The sequence below is a fragment of the Tachyglossus aculeatus genome, chromosome 7, assembly GCF_015852505.1.
Source record: "Tachyglossus aculeatus isolate mTacAcu1 chromosome 7, mTacAcu1.pri, whole genome shotgun sequence".
NCBI classification, from domain to species: Eukaryota; Metazoa; Chordata; class Mammalia; order Monotremata; family Tachyglossidae; genus Tachyglossus; species Tachyglossus aculeatus.
The window spans coordinates 19,191,434-19,211,255 of NC_052072.1; the positions used below are offsets into that span (position 1 = coordinate 19,191,434).

The 19,822-nt window shown below is 52.9% G+C and overlaps 1 protein-coding gene across 1 annotated transcript; it reads right to left on the reverse strand.

The window, feature by feature from the left end:
* Positions 1 to 610: 610 nt before the first annotated feature.
* Positions 611 to 17,675, reverse strand: UNC5CL (unc-5 family C-terminal like). The gene is made up of 8 exons (XM_038749678.1): positions 17,279 to 17,675; positions 15,521 to 15,821; positions 8,378 to 8,640; positions 6,960 to 7,061; positions 5,223 to 5,290; positions 2,019 to 2,119; positions 1,438 to 1,551; positions 611 to 907 (listed from the first exon to the last, which is right to left on the reverse strand). The coding sequence occupies exons 1-8, from the start codon at positions 17,673 to 17,675 to the stop codon at positions 667 to 669; spliced, it is 1,587 nt and encodes a 528-aa protein (XP_038605606.1). The 3' UTR covers positions 611 to 666.
* Between the last annotated feature and the right edge of the window lie 2,147 nt (positions 17,676 to 19,822).

Below are 19,822 nucleotides of genomic sequence, written 5' to 3' on the forward strand. Positions count from 1 at the left end.
GCTGTGCCCATCTGTGCCCTCCTCTCCCCCAGACCCCTAGCTGTAGGTGTGGGGGGCTATGCCAGCACTAGCCTGTCCCCCGCTGTCCAGCAGAAGAATTAGGCACCATATGTCTGTGGGGAGGGGTCTCTGCCCTCCTTCTTTAACTCCAGAGACAGTCATCTCCCTTGCTCCCCAATGATTGGGCACCTTCCCGCTGCCCTCCTGGGGCTGCCAAATCTTGGGTAGGGGGGGTCTGTGGGGAGGGCTGCCCAGTGATCAGCCACAGAGTGGCTGCAAAGTCATGGAGTGCGGGGGAAGCTGCCAGGAGGTGGGAAATGCCCATGGACCTGCAAAGCCATGGATGGGAGGTGAGGAGGGCAGGGTGGTGCCCTCCAGTCCTGGGAGAGGAAGAGCTCGGCCTCTCCGCAAACCGGCTGCCTTCAGGCCAGGCCCAGCCAGGCAGCAGTCGTCATGTCCAATGCAGGTTTCCAGTCAGGTGTCCCCAGGGGTGTGGTCTTCTTGCCCAGTTGGGCAACAGTCGTCAGGACCACTGTGGGTATCTGACCAGGTGCCCCCAGGGGTGGGGACTACTTGCCCAACCTGGGGTAGCAGTCTCGTTGTCCACCGTGGGTGTCCAGCCAGGTGCCCCTGGGAGTGGGGGATCCTTGCCCAGCCCCCCGCTGCTCACAGTTTCTCATCCAGCTGCAGCTCCTCGTTCTCCGGGGCCCCGGGCAGGTTGGCCGGTGTTTCCAGGAGGGGCAGTGGCAGGACATCCTGCTGTCCGACCAGAAAGTCCTGGATGGCCGAGGCGCAGTCCAGCCTCTCCATGGAGACCATGAGGCGGTGCAGGGTCTGAAGGCTCCCATTCTGCTCCTCAAACAGCTCCAGGACCGCCGCCGCTGGGCTGCGCTGACATGACAGGAACCTGCCCCGGGAGGAAGAGGCGAGGGGGTGAGGCCCATGAGGACGTCGGGGAGGACCAGGGCTCTGGGGGACAGGGATGGGATGGTGAGTCCCATCTGGGGGGTGAGAGAGGCTGAGGGGAGAGGGTATGGAGGCAATCTGTGGGTCCTGCAAGTGCTCAGGTTGGCAACAGAGAATTACATCCAAGAAGGGGAATATATGTGGTCACTGCCTCTAGCTACACTGGCCCCATGCCCCACTAACTGTATAAGGGAGAAGGGGGTATGGGAGGGGGTGTATATATGTATATAAATATACATACACACACGCACCCGACACCCCCTCCTCCCTCCCATCCCCCGAGGCCACATGGGTGGGGGGCAGGCAGGGCTCATGGGGTTTGGGGCTCCTTTCTTTGAAGTCCACGGGAGCTGAGGCTGCTCCACCATTCCCCTAGCCTCTCCCTCCGAGACTGCAGGGCCATGCCCTCCCCTTGCCCCGCCCTTCCAGACCATGCCCTCCCCAGGCCTCACTCTCCGACCGAAGGGGTACCTGATCTTCATGCCACAGAGGCCCAGGCGGGCCGCCAGTCTGCGCCAGTCGTTGCCCGTGACGCTGCTGGGCTCCAGGAGCATCTGCAGCTGGTCAAACAGCTCCCGGGGCAGCCTGGGTGAGGCAGTCCGGGAAGGAGGAGGGTTTGGGGGGCATTTTCCGGGCCAGGCCCGACCCGATCAATGCCCTGCTGCTGCTCTTTCCCCGGGCTCCTCCCCTGGGGGGCAGAGGTAGCTGCCAGGGCCCCATCATCTGCCTGGACCCCACTCCAGTCCCTGGTCTCTGCCTCTGCTCTGCCCAAACTCCTTTCCTTGTCCCCCATCCTTCCACACACCCTACCCTGGCTCCCTTTCCTGTCCCTGGTCCCTCCCGTCTCCCTGCCCAAGCTTCCTTCCCCCTTCTTCCACCCACCCAGTCTCCACCAGATGCCCTTTCCCCTCTTGCAGTCGGGCAGGCCGCAGGGCGTTTGGTCTATGCTGGGAAAAGGGTTTTTTTTTCACCTGCAGGCCCCCCCCGTGTTCCCAGAAAGGGGTACCACTGATCTGAGTCTGGAGGGTCCCTGGGCAGTGCCCTGTCCTCACCTATTGCTGAGTGCTGGCTGTAAGGCAGGAGGAGGAAGGGTCTGGGATTTCTCCTCTGATGCTTGAAACCTCAGGATCTCGGCGTATTTGGTTTGGAAACCCTGAACCAGAGACACAGAGGCGGGGCTTAGTGGTCAAGCCCACAGTCATTCATTCATCCATTCATTCAATCGTATTTATTGAGCGCTTACTGTGTGCAGAGCACTGGACTAAGCGCTTGGGAAGTACAAGTCGGCAACATATAGGGACGGTCCCTACCCAACACGGGCTCACAGTCTAGGAGGGGGAGACAGACAACAAAACAAAACACGTGGACAGGTGTCAGGTCGTCAGAACAAGTAGAATTAAAGCTAAATGCACATCATTAACAAAATGAATAGTCAATATGTACAAGTCAAATAAATAGAGTAATAGATCTGTACAAACATATATACAGGTGCTGTGGGGAGGGGAAAGAGGTAGGGCGGGGGGATGGGGAGGAGGAGAGGAAAAGGGAGGCTCGGTGTGGGAAGACCTCTTGGAGGAGGTGAGCGCTCAGTGAAGGGAGGAAGAGAGCTAGATTGGCGGATGTGCGGAGGAAGGGCATTTCAGGCCAGGGGGAGGATGTGGGCTGGGGGTCGACCGCGGGACAGGCGAGAACGAGGTACAGTGAGGAGGTGAGCAGCAGAGGAGCGGAGGGTGCGGGCTGGGCTGTCTGGACCCTAGGCCTGGGCCCCGGGACAGCTAGCTAGGCGGAGGGTTGTGGGCCGGACCGCTAGCTAGGCAGGGCAATGAGGGATGGACCGCTAGCCAGGCAGGGCACTGTGGGCAGGACTGCTAGCTAGGCAGGGCGCTGTGCCATAGACACCTCTCTATTATGGCTAGGAGTCCCCCTCCGACTGCTGCCTGAACTTAATTGTGACACCTGACCCTAACCCTAAATCCTAGCCCTAACCCTAGCTCACTCCTAATACTAACGTTAATTAGGTCCCCCCAGTCTGAAAACTCCCGAGAGAGAAACTCGGAGGAGGGGACAGCGTGGGCAAACTGGGCAGGGATGGGTGAGTGGACGGGGGAGCAGGCTAGGCAAGGCCGGGTGAGCGAGCCAGGGGAGCAAACTGGGGAGGGTGTGGCCCGGGCTCTATTTTTAAACAAGGCCAGTGTTTCTTTCCTGGGTCGGCGGAGGACACGTTATGTCAGCGTGACTCAGTGGAAAGACTAAGGGCTTGGGAGTCTGAGGTTATGGGTTCGAATCCCGCTCCGCCACTTGTCTGCTGTGTGACTTTGGGCAAGTCATTATGCATTTAGCTTTAATTCTATTTGTTCTGATGACTTGACACCCGTCCACATATTTTGTTTTGTTGTCTGTCTCCCCCTTCTAGACTGTGAGCCCGCTGTTGGGTAGGGACTGTCTCTATATGTTGCCGACTTGTACTTCCCAAACGCTTAGTATAGTGCTGTGCACACAGTAAGCGCTCAATAAATACGATTGAATGAATGAATGAATGAATGAAGTCACTTCACTTCTCTGTGCCTTGGTTACCTCATTTGGAAATGGGGATTAAGACTGTGAGCCCCACGTGGGACAACCCATTCACCTTGTATCCCCCCACCAGCGCTTAGAACAGTGCTTTGCACGTAGTAAGCGCTTAACAAATACCATTATTATTATTATTATTATCATTATTTGATAATCGTTTACTATTTGCCAGGCACTGGACTGTCTGCAGGAGGGAGGGGCATCAGGGCACCCGCCCATGCCAGCCCGGGCAACGGATGGCTAAGGCGGGCAGCCCCTCTCTAACCAAGCCTGGGTGGCCCAGGCAGTTCCGGTCACACCAGGGCAGAGATCTCAAAGAGGAGCAGGAACCAGGTTAATGAAGGTGAAAGTCAGCAGTCTCTGTACCACACGGCGAGGGGTGGGAGAGGAGAAAAAGGAAGGTCTCTTCCTCCCTTCAAAGCCCTACTGAGAGCTCACCTCCTCCAGGAGGCCTTCCCAGACTGAGCCCCATCCTTCCTCTCTCCCTCCTCATCCCCCCTGCCTTACCTCCCTCCCCTCCCCACAGCACCTGTATATATGTTTGTGCATATTTATTACTCTATTTTATTTGTACATATTTATTCTATTTATTTTATTTTGTTAATAGTCTTGTTTTGTTGTCTGTCTCCCCCTTCTAGACTGTGAGCCCGGTGTTGGGTAGGGACCGTCTCTGTATGTTGCCAACTTGGACTTCCCAAGCGCTTAGTACAGTGCTCTGCACACAGTAAGCGCTCAGTAAATACGATTGAAAGAGCCGCAGCCGGAGACGGGGGAGAGAGGCCGATTCCAGGAAGTCCTCAGGCCTGAGGGGCCAGCGGAGGGGACAGGTTGATGCCTCCGCACACTCTGCCTTTGGCTTCCTTTGTCCCCAAACCAGTGTGGGTGCAAACCCCACTTTCTAGGCCTGGGAAGCCCTGAGTGCCGTTCCTTTTCCTTTCCACCCTTCCGGGCCCTTCCGACAAACCACCCTAACCCACTCCCTGCCACTCCTGGGTTCCCACCCAGGAGGCTCCGGCCATGGAATGGGTGGGAAGGACCCAGCGCTGGCAAAACTTAGAGTCCCAGCTGGAAGGGTCCAGGGTCAGGATCCGCCGATCGGGGCTGGGACAGGGAGAGCTGAGGGCACATCTGGATGGGCAGGGGCACTGGGGGGGCCAAAGTTGGGGAGCGCTTAGGGCTGCTCACCGAGGGCCAGGCAGGGACAAGCAGCGGGATAAGAGGAGAAGGGGGTAGAGGGTGGGTGGGTGAGATGAGCAGCGTGGCTCAGTGGAAAGAGCCCGGGCTTTGGAGTCAGAGGTCATGGGTTCAAATCCCGGCTCCGCCAATTGCCAGCTGTGTGACTTTGGACAAGTCACTTCACTTCTCTGGGCCTCAGTGACCTCACCTGTAAAATGGGGATTAAGACTGTGGGCCCCCCCTAGGACAACTTGATCACCTTGTATCCTCCCCAGCACTTAGAACAGTGCTTTGCACATGGTAAGCACTTAATAAATGCCATCAGCATCATCATAAGCAGGATGGGCCAATGGGAGGGGATGGTCCAGTCGGCTCCGTTTTACCACAGAAGGGGTCGAGGAACCCTGGGGTCCACCCTCCCAGATTTTTGGGGTCCCCCTCTCCCAACCCCCTGGGGTTCCTGGTTCCCTTGCCCTCCACCCCCCTCAACCCCGCACCCAGGCACTCACATCCTGGTAGGTGTGCATTGTGACAATGATCTCGTTGGTCGGTGGGCAGCCATCCTCATTCTCATTAGCTCCAAAGGAAAGGAGGAAAAGCAGGTGAAGATAGGTGGTGGGACCAGAAAGAAATCAGGCTGCCCGGGGGCTCCCCATCTCTTTTCTGCCCCACCTCGCCCCATACAGCCCCCGCCAAGTACGGTGGTTATATCTATAATTCTAACAATAATAATAATAATGATGATGGCATTTATTAAGCACTTACTATGTGCAAAGCACTGTTCTAAGCGCTGGGGAGGTTACACGGAGATCAGGTTGTCCCACGGGGGGGCTTACAGTCTTAATCCCCATTTTACAGATGAGGGAACTGAGGCCCAGAGAAGTGAAGTGACTTGCCCAAAGTCACCCAGCTGACAATTGACAGAGCTGGGATTCGAACCCATGACACCTGACTCCAAAGCCCGGGCTCTTTCCACTGGGCCACCCTACCCAACGACGGGCTCACAGTCTAGAAGGGGGAGACAGACAGCAAAACAAAACATGTAGACAGGTGTCAAAATCGTCAGAACAGATAGAATTCTATTTATTTATATGGATGCTATTAGACTATGCTATGGATGCTTCTAGACTGTGAGCCCACTGTTGGGTAGGGACCATCTCTATATGTTGCCAACTTGGACTTCCCAAGCGCTTAGTACAGTGCTCTGCACACAGTAAGAGCTCAATAAATACGATTGAATGCTATTGATGCCTATTTACTTGCTTTGTTTTGTTTTGTTGTCTGTCTCCCCCCTTCTGGACTGGAGCCTGTTGTTGGGTAGGGACCATCTCTGTTGCTGAATTGTACTTTCCAAGCACTTAGAGAAGCAGCGTGGCTCAGTGGAAAGAGCCCGGGCTTCGGAGTCAGAGGTCATAGGTTCAAATCCTGGCTCCCCACTTGTCAGCTGGGTGACTTTGGGCAAGTCACTTCACTTCTCTGGGCCTCAGTTCCCTCATCTGTCAAATGGGGATGAAGACTGTGAGCCCCCCCGTGGGACAACCTAATCACTTTGTAACCTCCCTGGTGCTTAGAAAAGTGTTTTGCACATAGTAAGTGCTCAATAAATGCCATTATTTTTAGTAGTACTAGTAGTAGTACAGTGCTCTGCACACAGTGAGCGCTCAATAAATACAATCGAATAAATGAATGAAGTTGTGCCAGAGGTTTAAGGGGAAGCAGCGTGGCTCAGTGGAAAGAGCCCGGGCTTTGGAGTCAGAGGTTGTGGGTTTGAAATCCGGCTCCACCAATTGTCAGCTGTGTGACTTTGGGCAAGTCACTTCACTTCTCTGGGCCTCAGTTCCCTCATCTGTAAAATGGGGATGAAGACTGTGAGCCCCTCGTGGGACAACCAGATTACCTTGTATCTACCCCAGCGCTTAGAACAGTGCTTTGCACATAGTAAGCGCTTAACAAATACCAACATTATTATTATCATTATTAATATTATTTAAATGTTAGCAGGCGGTGCTGGGGCTGAAAGGAGGCAGTAGGGTGGGCCGCTCCCCCTTCACACCTAGGGGTTCATGGGTCCCCCACCCCCTCAGCTCAGGCCACTTACCCGCACTGCCCCACACTCTCCTGGGCAAGGGGGTGACACCCAAGTGGCCAGAGGGGGTCACCCACTGGGGGCTGGCCATCGGGCGACTGCCCCAGGAGCGAGAAAGGGAGTTACAGAGGTGGCTGGGAGGCAAGAACACTGGGGTTACCTGCTTTCTTGCGGAAGCAGAAGGAGCGGAAGGGACACTTCCCGTGCCAGATGTGCAGGTGAGGGACCACCTGGCAACTGCCGGCGTCCACATTTTCCCAACCTGAGAGTGGAGTAGGAGAGGTTAGAGGGTCCCTGTATCAGGAGCAGCCCAGGGGACAGAGTGGGCAGGGGAAGGAGGGGTTACCCAAGGTTGGATGAGTTCACAGACAGGAGGGGCCTCCTGGGTCTGTCTCCCTTTTCCCCACCATCCAGGGGGCTGGGGCTGGGCCGGAGGGGTTACATCATCATCATCAATCGTATTTATTGAGCGCTTACTGTGTGCAGAGCACTGTACTAAGCATTTGGGAAGTACAAGTTGGCAACACATAGAGACAGTCCCTACCCAACAGTGGGCTCACAGTCTAAAAGGGGGAGACAGAGAACAAAACCAAACATATTAACAAAATAAAATAAATAGGTTACAGGCCCTGATGAAGTCCAGTTCAGCCCCAGCTTCCCAGAAGGAGCCCAGAGCCCCTTCTCCCTCTAAGAGAAAGATGGGCGGGGGACGCGTCTGCTAATTCTGCGGCATTGTACCCTCCCAAGCGCTTAGTACAGTGCTCTGCACATAATAAGCACTCAGCAAATACCATCGATGGATGGATTGAGCCACCCTGGCTTAGTAGAGGTGCGGTGACCTAGGCTGCAGGGACATCTGGGATTCCCAACCAACCCACTGTGTTCCTAAAAACCATCTTGCCCCTGAGAGTCCCCCCACCCCACACCACCCGACCAAGTGCTCTGAGATCTCTGGAACCACCAAGGAAGCTTGTAAGCGGTTGGGGCCCGCCCTGCCCCTACTGAGAGCTCACCTCCTCCAGGAGGCCTTCCCAGACTGAGCCTCATCATCATCATCATCATCAATCGTATTTATTGAGCGCTTACTGTGTGCAGACCACTGTACTAAGCGCTTGGGAAGTACAAGTTGGTAACATATAGAGACAGTCCCTACCCAGCAGTGGGCTCACAGTCTAAAAGCCCCTTCCTTCCTCTCCCCCTCGTCCCCCTCTCCATCCCCCCCATCTTACCTCCTTCCCTTCCCCACAGCACCTGTATATATGTATATATGCCTGTACATATTTATTACTCTTTATTTTACTTGTACATAACTATTCTATTTATTTTATTTTGTTAGTATGTTTGGTTCTGTTCTCTGTCTCCCCCTTTTAGACTGTGAGCCCACTGTTGGGTAGGGCCTGTCTCTATATGTTGCCAACTTGTACTTCCCAAGCACTTAGTACAGTGCTCTGCACACAGTAAGCGCTCAATAAATACAATTGATTGATTGATTGATTGATTGATTGGCCCTGGAGGATCTAGGAACACCACTCCGGCCAGGGCCAGCCCCCGCCCTCCAATCCCACCATCACCCCTTACCGTCCGAGAGGTAGGTGAGCGCCAGGCACTGGTCTCCCCGGGCCCCGGTAAAGTCGAAGAGCTGGCAGGGCCCCCGGAGGCAGCCCCCGTAGGGATGCTCGTTGGTCATTGCCCACTGAAGGGCACAGGGTGTGTTGTTCAGGAAATAGATCCGGAGCTGCAGGTGGGACTGGCTGGGGGCCAAGGGTGAGCAGAAGATGGCAAGCTGGAGCCACTTGTGGGCATCGTGCCGGGCCTGGGCCTCCAAGACGCAAGTGTAGAGGCTGCGGGGAGGGGAGTGGGGTCATGAGGGTATGGATGGGGCCGGGGGAAGGAGAGGCGGGCACCCGGCTCTGACCCGGCTTCTGGGCGGCGGGAGAGGTGGCACAACCGGAGCATCTGTGTGCCACACCTCTCCCCAGGCCCTGAGTCTTCTGAGCCTTCTGCACGGGGACCATGGGGCTTGTATAGTCAATCAATCAATCAATCGTATTTATTGAGTGCATACTGTGTGCAGAGCATCATCATCATCATCAATCGTATTTATTGAGCGCTTACTATGTGCAGAGCACTGTACTAAGCTCTTGGGAAGCACAAGTTGGCAACATATAGGGACAGTCCCTACCCAACAGTGGGCTCGGCTACGCAGGGCTGTAGATTTAAACGATTTTCATGTATTTTGAAACTAAACTTGTAAAACACTGATTAAAACTAGATATCAGGTCATATCATCATCATCATCATCAATCGTATTTATTGAGCGCTTACTATGTGCAGAGCACTGTACTAAGCGCTTGGGAAGTACAAATTGGCAACATACAGAGACAGTCCCTACCCAACAGTGGGCTCGGCTACGCAGGGCTGTAGATTTAAACGATTTTCATGTATTTTGAAACTAAACTTGTAAAACACTGATTAAAACTAGATATCAGGTCATATTTAAAATAGGAATCATTTGGACAGCTGAGAGAGCTCGAATGAGCAGGGTGGCAGTTTGGATGGAGAGGAAAGGGCGGATCTTGGCAATGTTGCGGAGCTGAGACCGGCAGGTTTTGGTGATGGCTTGGAAGTGAGGGGTGAATGAGAGAGCGGAGTCGAGGATGACACCAAGGTCATATTTAAAATAGGAATCATTTGGACAGCTGTTCCTGTGGATGTACTGAATCAAAAAGAGAAAACATAGACTTAAGATTCAGTAGAAGAATGTAATTAATCTGAAAGATTCTACCAGATTTTTTTAGCCACTGAGAATATATCATTTATTTCTTGATTTTCTTCCTTTCCTTTTAGAATGAAATCATGATTGCTATATTCTAGACTGTGAGCCCGTTGTTGGGTGGGGACCGTCTGGCCGGCAGTCTACCCACGGAATTCATCCATTCAATTGTATTTATTGAGCGCTTACTGTGTGCAGAGCACTGTACTAAGCGCTTGGGTAGCACAAGTTTGCAACATATAGGGACAGTCCCTACCCAACAGTGGGCTCGGCTACACAAGGCTGTAGATTTAAACGATTTTCATGTATTTTGAAACTAAACTTGTAAAATACTGATTAAAAGTAGATATCAGGTCATATTTAAAATAAGAATCATTTGGACAGCTGTTCCTGTGGATGTACTGAATCAAAAAGAGAAAACATAGACTTAAGATTCAGTAGAATGTAATTAATCTGAAAGATTCTACCAGATCCTTTTAGCCACTGAGAATATATCATTTATTTCTTGATTTTCTTTCTTTCCTTTTAGAATGAAATCTTATGATTGCTATATTCTAGACTGTGAGCCCGTTGTTGGGTGGGGACCATCTGGCAGGCAGTCTACCCACGGAATTCATCCATTCAATCGTATTTATTGAGTGCTTACTGTGTGCAGAGCACTGTACTAAGCGCTTGGGTAGCACAAGTTGGCAACATATAGGGACAGTCCCTACCCAACAGTGGGCTCGACTACACAGGGCTGTAGATTTAAACGATTTTCATGTATTTTGAAACTAAACTTGTAAAATGCTAATTAAAACTAGATATCAGGTCATATTTAAAATAGGAATCATTTGGACAGCTGTTCCTGTGGATGTACTGAATCAAAAAGAGGAAACATAGACTTAAGATTCAGTAGAATGTAATTAATCTGAAAGATTCTACCAGATTTTTTTAGCCACGGAGAATATATCATTTATTTCTTGATTTTCTTTCTTTCCTTTTAGAATGAAATCTTATGATTGCTATATTCTAGACTGTGAGCCCGTTGTTGGGTGGGGACCGTTTGGCAGGCAGTCTACCCACGGAATTCATCCATTCAATCGTATTTATTGAGCGCTTACTGTGTGCAGAGCACTGTACTAAGTGCTTGGGAAGTACAAACACGGACTGTCCATCCAGGGCCCTGGCGGTGGGGCGGGAATCAAAAGGGGCAGGCAACCCTGATGATCCTTGCCCTGGGTGCCGGGACGGGGTGGGCATGGGTGCAAGACCCCAGTTTGTCTCCACTTTGGGTGAGGGTAGGAAAGAGGCAACCGTGCTGGGAGGGGAGGAAGAGACAGGAGAAGGCAGAATCAGCGAGGTAAACAGAGAAGTACGTCAGTCTGCAAACAAACAGATATGGGCAGACTGTTGGAGTAAGATGGAGTAAGGTGGTTCAATCCATACTTCATGCTGCTGCCTGGATTATCTTTGTCCAGAAACGCTCTGGGCATATTACTCCCCTCCTCAAAAATCTCCAGTGGCTACCAATCAATCTGCGCATCAGGCAGAAACTCCTCACCCTGGGCTTCAAGGCTGTCCATCCCCTCGCCCCCTCCTACCTCACCTCCCTTCTCTCCTTCTCCAGCCCAGCCAGCACCCTCCGCTCCTCTGCCACCGCTAATCTCCTCACCGTACCTCGTTCTCGCCTGTCGACCCCCGGCCCACGTCCTCCCCCTGGCCTGGAATGCCCCCAATCCCTCTGCCCATCCGCCAAGCTAGCTCTCTTCCTCCCTTCAAGGCCCTACTGAGAGCTCACCTCCTCCAGGAGGCCTTCCCAGACTGAGCCCCTTCCTTCCTCTCCCCCTCGTCCCCCTCTCCATCCCCCCCATCTTACCTCCTTCCCTTCCCCACAGCACCTGTATATATGTATATATGTTTGTACATATTTATTACTCTATTTATTTATTTATTTATTTTACTTGTACATATCTATTCTGTTTATTTAATTTTGTTAGTATGTTTGGTTTTGTTCTCTGCCTCCCCCTTTTAGACTGTGAGCCCACTGTTGGGTAGGGACTATCTCTATAGGTTGCCAATTTGTACTTCCCAAGCGCTTAGTACAGTGCTCTGCACATAGTAAACGCTCAATAAATACGATTGATGATGATGATGGACCAACACAGGCAAGATAGAGCAGACAGACAAACAGGACGGGCCAAAGGGCAGAGAAACCAGCCATGTCAGAAAGACCGGGCGGTGGAGTGACTAAAGCTGACCCGCTGACCAGACCAGGGCTGACAGTCAGAGAGAGGGAAAGGACCCCCCGCCTCCAGATTTGTTACTCTATTCATTTATTTATTTATTTATTTTACTTGTACATATCTATTCTATTTATTTTATTTTGTTAGTATGTTTGGTTTTGTTCTCTGTCTCCCCCTTTTAAACTGTGAGCCCACTGTTGGGTAGGGACTGTCTCTATATGTTGCCAACTTGTACTTCCCAAGCGCTTAGTACAGTGCTCTGCACACAGTAAGCGCTCAATAAATACAATTGATGATGATGATGATGATGATGATGAATCTAATTCCCATCTGTGTATTCTCTCCCAGTGCTTAGTTCAGTGCTCTGCACACAGTAAGTGCTCAATAAACTGGATTACTATTATAATAATAATTATGGTACTTGTTCAGTAATAATAATAATAATAATGGCATTTATTAAGCACTTACTATGTGCAAAGCACTGTTCTAAGCGCTGGGGAGGTTACAAGGTGATCACGTTGTCCCACCAGGGGCTCACAGTCTTAATCCTCATTTGACAGATGAGGGAACTGAGGCCCAGAGAAGTTAAATGACCTGCCCAAAGTCACACAGCTGACAAGTGGCAGAGCCGGGATTTGAACCCATGACCTCTGACTCCAAAGCCCGGGCTCTTTCCATTGAGCCACGCTGCTTCCCTAGCCACGCTGCTTCCCAGTACCTATTATGTGCCAAGGACTGTTCAAAGCACGGGGATAGATACAAGTTAATCAGATTGGACACAGCCCCGGTCCCACAGGGGGCTCACAGTCTTCACCCCCACTTTACAGATGAGGTAACTGAGGCCCAGAGAAGTGAAGTGGCTCGCCGAAGGTCACAGAGCAGATACGTGGCGGAGCCGGGATTAGAACCCAGGTCCTTCTGATTCCCAAGCCCCTGAGCCACTACTCTTCCAGCTGCAACCACAACTATCTTCCTCCAGTGTCTCTGACCCGCTCACTCTCAGGCTAGACCCCGACAGGGGGTCCTAATCACTCCAGGCAACCTGCAACCTTTGACCTCAGGGTTCAAGGCTCTAATGGCAGCACCCCGCCTCCCTGCCCACCTTCCTTTCTCCCCGCACCCCAGCCTGGCCCTCCGCTCCACCGTGCCAACTATTTCCTGTCTTGCCCTCAGCACATGATGATGATGGTACTTGTTAAGCGCTTACTATGTGCAAAGCGCTGTTGTAAGCGCTGGGGAGGTTACGAGGTGATCAGGTTGTCCCCGGGGGGGCTCACAGTTTTAATCCCCGTTTTTCCAGATGAGGTAACTGAGGCCCAGAGAAGCGAAGTGACTGGCCCAAAGTCACACAGCTGACAATTGGCAGAGCTGGGATTTGAACCCATGACCTCTGACTCCAAAGCCCAGGCTCTTTCCACTGAGCCGCACATCCACCACTCTGAGCTGCAGCTATCCCTTGCACACCCAGCCTGCTCTGCCCTGCTAGACGCTAAGCTCCTCGTGGGCAGGGGTCCGCACATCCGCCAAACTAGCTTTCTTCCTCCCTTCAAAGTCCTACTGAGAGCTCACCTCCTCCAGGAGGCCTTCCCACACTGAGTCCCCTCCTTCCTCTCCCCCTCCTCCCCTTCCCCATCCTCCCCGCCTTACCTCCTTCCCCTCCCCACAGCACCTGTATATATGTATGTATGTTTGTACGTATTTATTACTCTATTCATTTTATTTGTACATATTTAGTCCATTTTATTTTGTTAATATGTTTTGTTTTGTTCTCTGTCTGCCCCTTCTAGACTGTGAGCCCATTGTTGGGTAGGGACCGTCTCTACATGTTGCCAACTTGTACTTCCCAAGCGCTTACTACAGTGCTCTGCACACAGTAAGTGCTCAATAAATACGATTGAATGAATGAACGAATGAATGAATCTAATTTTACTATAGCCTCCTAACCACTCAGTGCAATGTTCTGCACAGACTAAGTGCTCATTAAAAAATAAGAGAAGCAGCATGGCCCGGTGGATAGAAAACGGGCCTGGGAATCAAAAGGACCTGGGTTCTAATCCCGGCTCCGCCAAATGCTTGCTGTGTGTCTTTGGGCAAGTCACTTAATTTCCCCGTGCCTCAGTTACCTCATCTGAAAAATGGGGATTGAGACTGTGAGCCCCAACTGGGACACAGACTGTCCAACCTGATTATCTTGCCAAGTTGTACTTCCCAAGTGCTTAGTACAGTGCTCTGCACACAGTAAGCGCTCAATAAATACGATTGAATGAATGAATGATCTTGCGCCTATCCCAATGCTTAGCACAGTGCCTCGCACTTAACAGAATACCAAAAAAATCAACTGATTGACTCTCCACCATCCACGCCCCCCCATCCCACCTCCAGCATCTTGAAAATGCCCGCCTCCTCCCCGGAGGCTCCATAAATCCGCTTCCTCCGACTGTCAGTCCCCTGATGTTTCCTCCTCCTGATACCCGTCCCAAGGCCCAGCATAACCCATAGCACATTTCCTGATTCCTGACCCCTATATGTACATACTCTTGTACATATTTACTATTCTATTTATTTTATTTTGTTAATATGTTTTGTTTTGTTGTCTGTCTCCCCCTTCTAGACTGTGAGCCCGCTGTTGGGTAGGGACCGTCTCTATATGTTGCCGATTTGTACTTCCCAAGCGTTTAGTACAGTGCTGTGTACACAGTAAGTGCTCAATAAATGCGATTGAATGAATGAATTAATGAATGTACATATTTACTATTCTATTTATTTTATTTTGTTAATATGTTTTGTTGTCTGTTTCCCCCTTCTAGACTGTGAGCCCGCTGTTGGGTAGGGACCGTCTCTATGTGTTGCCGATTTGTACTACCCAAGTGCTTAGTACAGTGCTTTGCACACAGTAAGTGTTCAATAAATACGATTGAATGAATGAATTAATGAATGTACATACTCTTGTACATATTTACTATTCTATTTATTTTATTTTGTTAATATGTTTTGTTGTCCATCTCCCCCGTCTAGACTGTGAGCCCGCTGTTGGGTAGGGACCGTCTCTATATGTTGCCGATTTGTACTTCCCAAGCGCTTAGTCCAGTGCTCTGCACACAGTAAGCGCTCAATAAATGCGATTGAATGAATGAATTAGTGAATGTACATACTCTTGTGCATATTTACTATTCTATTTATTTTATTTTGTTAATATGTTTTGTCGTCCGTCTCCCCCGTCTAGACTGTGAGCCTGCTGTTGGGTAGGGACCGTCTCTATGTGTTGCCGATTTGTACCTCCCAAGCGCTTAGTACAGTGCTTTGCACACAGTAAACGCTCAATAAATACGATTGATGATGATGATGATGATGATGAATAAATGCGATTGAATGAATGATTGACTGACTGAGAGCAGAGCATATATTAAGTTCTGGGGAAAGCATGCTAGAAAGAAGGTGCGATCTTTGTGCTCAGGGAGCAAGCCCTGAAGTGGGGTACAGTGTGGGACAACGGTTCGGCGTCTGTCCCGTCTCCCCAAACAGAAAGACCCTCGGCCCCTCGAGGCAGGGAACCACCAGGTCTTCTCCCCTGAGCTTCCACCGGCACCCTGGGCTCCGCGCACGATGTGGACCGAGCGATCAACGGGAGAGGCAGGGAGGGTGGACGTGACAGACGGGGGGTGGGGTAGCGAGTGGAGGAGGCTGGGGGATCAGTCCTCACCCTCCCCCCGGCCCCCAGTCCACCTGAAGTGAGAGAGCTGGATGCAGCATTCGTCGCGGGTAGTCCGGGCCTGGCTGCTGCCCACGGGGTGCCAGGTCTTGGGATCCAGCAGGGCCGTGTCACTGGTGAACGCCCGGGCCTGGCTGGGGAGCTGGGCACAGTGCTTGAAAGTCAGCGTGCAGGGCCGGCGGAAGGAGGCACCGTGGGGGCCGCAGGACACCACCGGGCTGACCAGGGCCTGCCGGTTGGTCAGGGCCGGAGCATCGCTTAGGTCCCACACCAGCACTAGGGACACGCGCTCCGTGCGCCCCGGCTCCACGGCACCTGGGGACGGGGACAACGAGAGCATCAGGGCAGCTGGGTGACAGGGAAGGGCGGGGAGAGGGTTTGCCCAGGAGCCACTACCCAGCCATAATAATAATAATTATGGCTTTTATTAAGCACTTACTACGTGCTAAGCACTGTTCTAAGCACTGGGGAGTTTACAAAGTGATCAGGTTGTCCCACGTGGGGCTCACAGTCTTAATCCCCATTTTACAGATGAGGGAACTGAGGCCCAGAGAAGTGAAGTGACTTGCCCAAAGTCACACAGCTGACAAGTGGAGGAGCCAGGATTTGAACCGATGACCTCTGACTCCAAAGCCCGGGCTCTTTCCACTGGGCCACGCTGCTTCCCTGCTCAGCTAGCTCAGGCAATCCAACCCCAGGCCAGAGCTTCTGCCATCTTCACCCCTCCAGGACTCAGCTACATTGTTCAGGTCTCTCTGATCAGGTCTTTGTTTCCCCCGACTCTCTCCCAGCAAACCCGGGGTCTCCTCTTAATAACAACAATAATAATAATAATGATGATGGTATCTGTTAAGCGCTTACTATGTGCCAAGCACTGTTCTAAGCACTGGGATGGAGCAGCGTGGCTCAGTGGAAAGAGCACGGGCTTTGGAGTCAGGGGTCATGGGTTCAAGTCCTGGCTTCACCAATTGTCAGCTGTGTGACTTTGGGCAAGTCACTTCACTTCTCTGGGCCTCAGTTACCTCATCTATAAAATGGGGATTAAGACTGTGAGCCCCCCGTGGGACAACCTCATCACCTTGTAACCTCCCCAGTGCTTAGAACAGTGCTTTGCACATAGTAAGCGCTTAATAAATGCCATCATCATCATCATCATCATCATCCAAGGTTATCAGGTTGTCCCAAGTGGGGCTCATAGTCTTCATCCCCATTTTATAGATGAGGGAACTGAGGCAAAGAGAAGTGAAGGGACTTGCCCAAAGTCACACAGCTAACAAGTGGTGGAGCCAGGATTAGAACCCATGACCTCTGACTCCCAAGCCTGTGCTCTTTCCACTGAGCCACGTCGCCTCTCTACAGGCAGCCAGCGTCCAGGACAAATTGGATCCGCCCTTCCCACTTCCATGCAGAGAAGCAGCGTGGCTCAGTGGAAAGAGCAGGGGCTTTGGAGTCAGGGGTCATGGGTTCGAATCCCAGCTCTGCCAATTGTCAGCTGGGTGACTTTGGGCAATTCACTTCACTTCTCTGGACCTCAGTTCCCTCATCTGTAAAATGGGGATTAAGACTGTGAGCTCCCCGTGGGACAACCTGCTCACCTTGTAACCTCCCCAGGCTTAGAACAGTGCTTTGCACATAGTAAGCGCTTAATAAATGTCATTATTATTATTATTCCTCTGCCTAGAAGTCCCACAACCCCACAGGGAACCCTCCCAGGTTCAGATCCAGCTGGGACGGCGGCGGCAGAGAGGAGGGCAGGGGCCGAGACCGGTCACCTGGGGGGATGACTAGCGAGATGCCCATGTCAGGGAGCATGAGGCAGCCTCCGCGGTGGCCCACCTCTCTCCCCGTGAACACCAGGAGCTTGTGCAGCAGCCGCTCGATGCGGACGCGGCCTTCGGTGGGGGTGGCCAGCTCGTGGTAGAAGGCCTCGGCCTCAGAGAGGGAGACGGGGGCGCAGGGGCCCGGGGCGGAGCCCTCCAGGCTGGGCAGGGAGAGGCCGGCCGGCTCCGCGGAGACCCGCCGGCTGCCCCGGCGTCGGCCCCACGGGCACAGCCAGTACAGGCACTGGGCCAGCAGCAGCAGGGCGGTGGCTATGGGCACCCCTGCTAACAGCAGCGGCGGCAACTGGGCTAGCGGGGTGGACTGGAGGTGGTCCTCGGGAAGGCACATGGCCCGGCCGCACTGGGGAAGTAGGCAGCTTCGGGGCTGGGGAGGGTCGGACCGCAGCTTCCTTCGCCCCGGTGGGGTACAGAAATCGCTCTCTGGGCCCAGGTAGGGCGGAGAGCTCTGTGGGGGGTGACGGGCGGGATCCCGGGCCCCCAGGGGTGGGGTGGTGGGGCTCTAGGTGGGTAGGGCCACTGGCCTCAGCTGGGCCCCGACCGCAAGGACGGGGTGTGAGCCGCCGTGTCCGCCGGAGCCCTGTGGGACAGCTGGTCGCAGGAGGCACCAGGGGTCATGGCCTGGGGGAGGAGGGGGCCCCGTAGGGTGGGCACGGAGCACCAAGGGGCCGGAATTGAGCTCCCCGTGGGGGGTTCTGCAGGACGGTGGGCCCCTCAGCTCTGTAGATCTTGGCCGTGACGGGCAGGGTGGAGGCTCAGGGCAGGCCTGTGGCTTCTTCCCCGGACTTGGGGTCTGCGGAGAGGAAAAGGGAGTCCTCAGAGGTCGGGCCCACACCCTCTCCACCGTAGGGTCTCTCCTACAGCTCTCCTCTTCCCCCCAGCTCCCGCAATCCTCCCCTCGGCCCTGTGAGGCTCTCCCACAGCCCCCAAAGCCAACGCAGAAACCGGCAGTTCAAAGATTATTTGGAGATTATTTTCGTATTGCTAAATAATAATAGCAATGATGGCATTTATTAAGCGCTTACTAGGTGCAAAGCACAGTACTAAGCGCTGGGGAGGTTACAAGGTGATCAGGTTGTCCCATGGGGGGCGCTCACAGTCTTAATCCCCATTTTACAGATGGGGTAACTAAGGCCCGGAGAAGTGAAGTGACTTGCCCAAAGTCACCCAGCTGACAGTTGGTGGAGCCGGGATTTGAACCCATGACCTCTGACTCCAAAGCCCGAGCTCTTTCCACTGAGCCACGCTGCTTCTCTAAATATGGGTTCAAATCCCGGCTCCGCCACTTGTCAGCTGTGTGACTTTGGGCAAGTCACTTCACTTCTCTGTGCCTCAGTTATCTCATCTGTGAAATGGGGATTAAGTGTGTGTGAGCCCCACGTGGGACAACTTGATTACCTTGTATCTACCCCAGCGCTTAGAACAGTGCTTTGCACATAGCAAGCGCTTAATAAATACCATCATCATCATCATCATAAGGCCCCGACGATCCATCAGCCCAGGTCTCCAGTCCTTTCCCTTGACCCTCAAGGTCCAGCCCCCTGCCTCTCTCTGCTCTGCTCCTCTCCCCTCACCGGGGCAGGGTTCCGGTCCAAGTCCCCCGGGCCCCCAACCAAATCCCTTGTGACCCTCTGTGCTCCTGCAACGGCCTCCACTTGAACGTTGCTTCTCTGGCCCTGGTGATCCCTTCCTTGAGCTCACCTGAGTCCCATGCCGAGCCTTCGCTGAATCCTCTGCTGTGCCCACACTGAACGCTCTGCCGTGCCCACACTGAACCCTGTGCTCACACTGAGCTCGCCCCGTGCCCACACAGAACCCCGTGCGCATGCTGTGCCCTCGCTGTGCCCACACTGAACCCTGAGCTGTGTCCGTGCACTCCCCAAGGGAGTCCGTGCACTCCCCCAAATACAAATACCATTATTATTATCACTATTAATAAACTCCTCACCACCTGCTTTAAAGCACTCAATCGGCTTGCTCCTTCCTACCTTACCTCCCTGATTTCTTACTATCAATCAATCAATCAATCAATCGTATTTATTGAGCGCTTACTGTGTGCAGAGCACTGTACTAAGCGCTTGGGAAGTCCAAGTTGGCAACATATAGAGACGGTCCCTACCCAACAGTGGGCTCACAGTCTAGAAACCCAGTTACTACAACCCAGCACCCGCTCTTGACTCCCCTAACGCCAACCGACTCACCGTACCTTGATCTAATAATAATCATTATCATCAATCGTATTTATTGAGCATTTACTGTGTGCAGAGCACTGTACTAAGCACTTTATGGTATTTGTTAAGCGCTTACTATGTCCCAGTAACTCCATGCACTCCCAATAGGCCTTCCCAATACCCTGCAGTGCCCGCAGCGGGAATGGGGACCGTTCTGTGCCCGTTCCACTTCCCCAGGTCCCCACCCTCTCTCCCCACAGCCTCACCCCACCAGCAAGGGATTCCACGGGAGAAGATTGAGAACACA

What these genes read in the sequence shown, in the direction of transcription:
- UNC5CL (XM_038749678.1), bottom strand. Translation starts at nt 17,675, where the DNA reads ATGTGCCTTCCCGAGGACCACCTCCAGTCCACCCCGCTAGCCCAGTTG. An exon ending in CTGCTTCCGCAAGAAAGCAG is followed by an intron (nt 5,291 to 6,959) that starts GTAACCCCAGTG and finishes TTTCCTTTGGAG; the next exon opens with CTAATGAGAATGAGGATGGC. An exon ending in CTCTGTGGCATGAAGATCAG is followed by an intron (nt 908 to 1,437) that starts GTACCCCTTCGG and finishes CTCCCGGGGCAG; the next exon opens with GTTCCTGTCATGTCAGCGCA.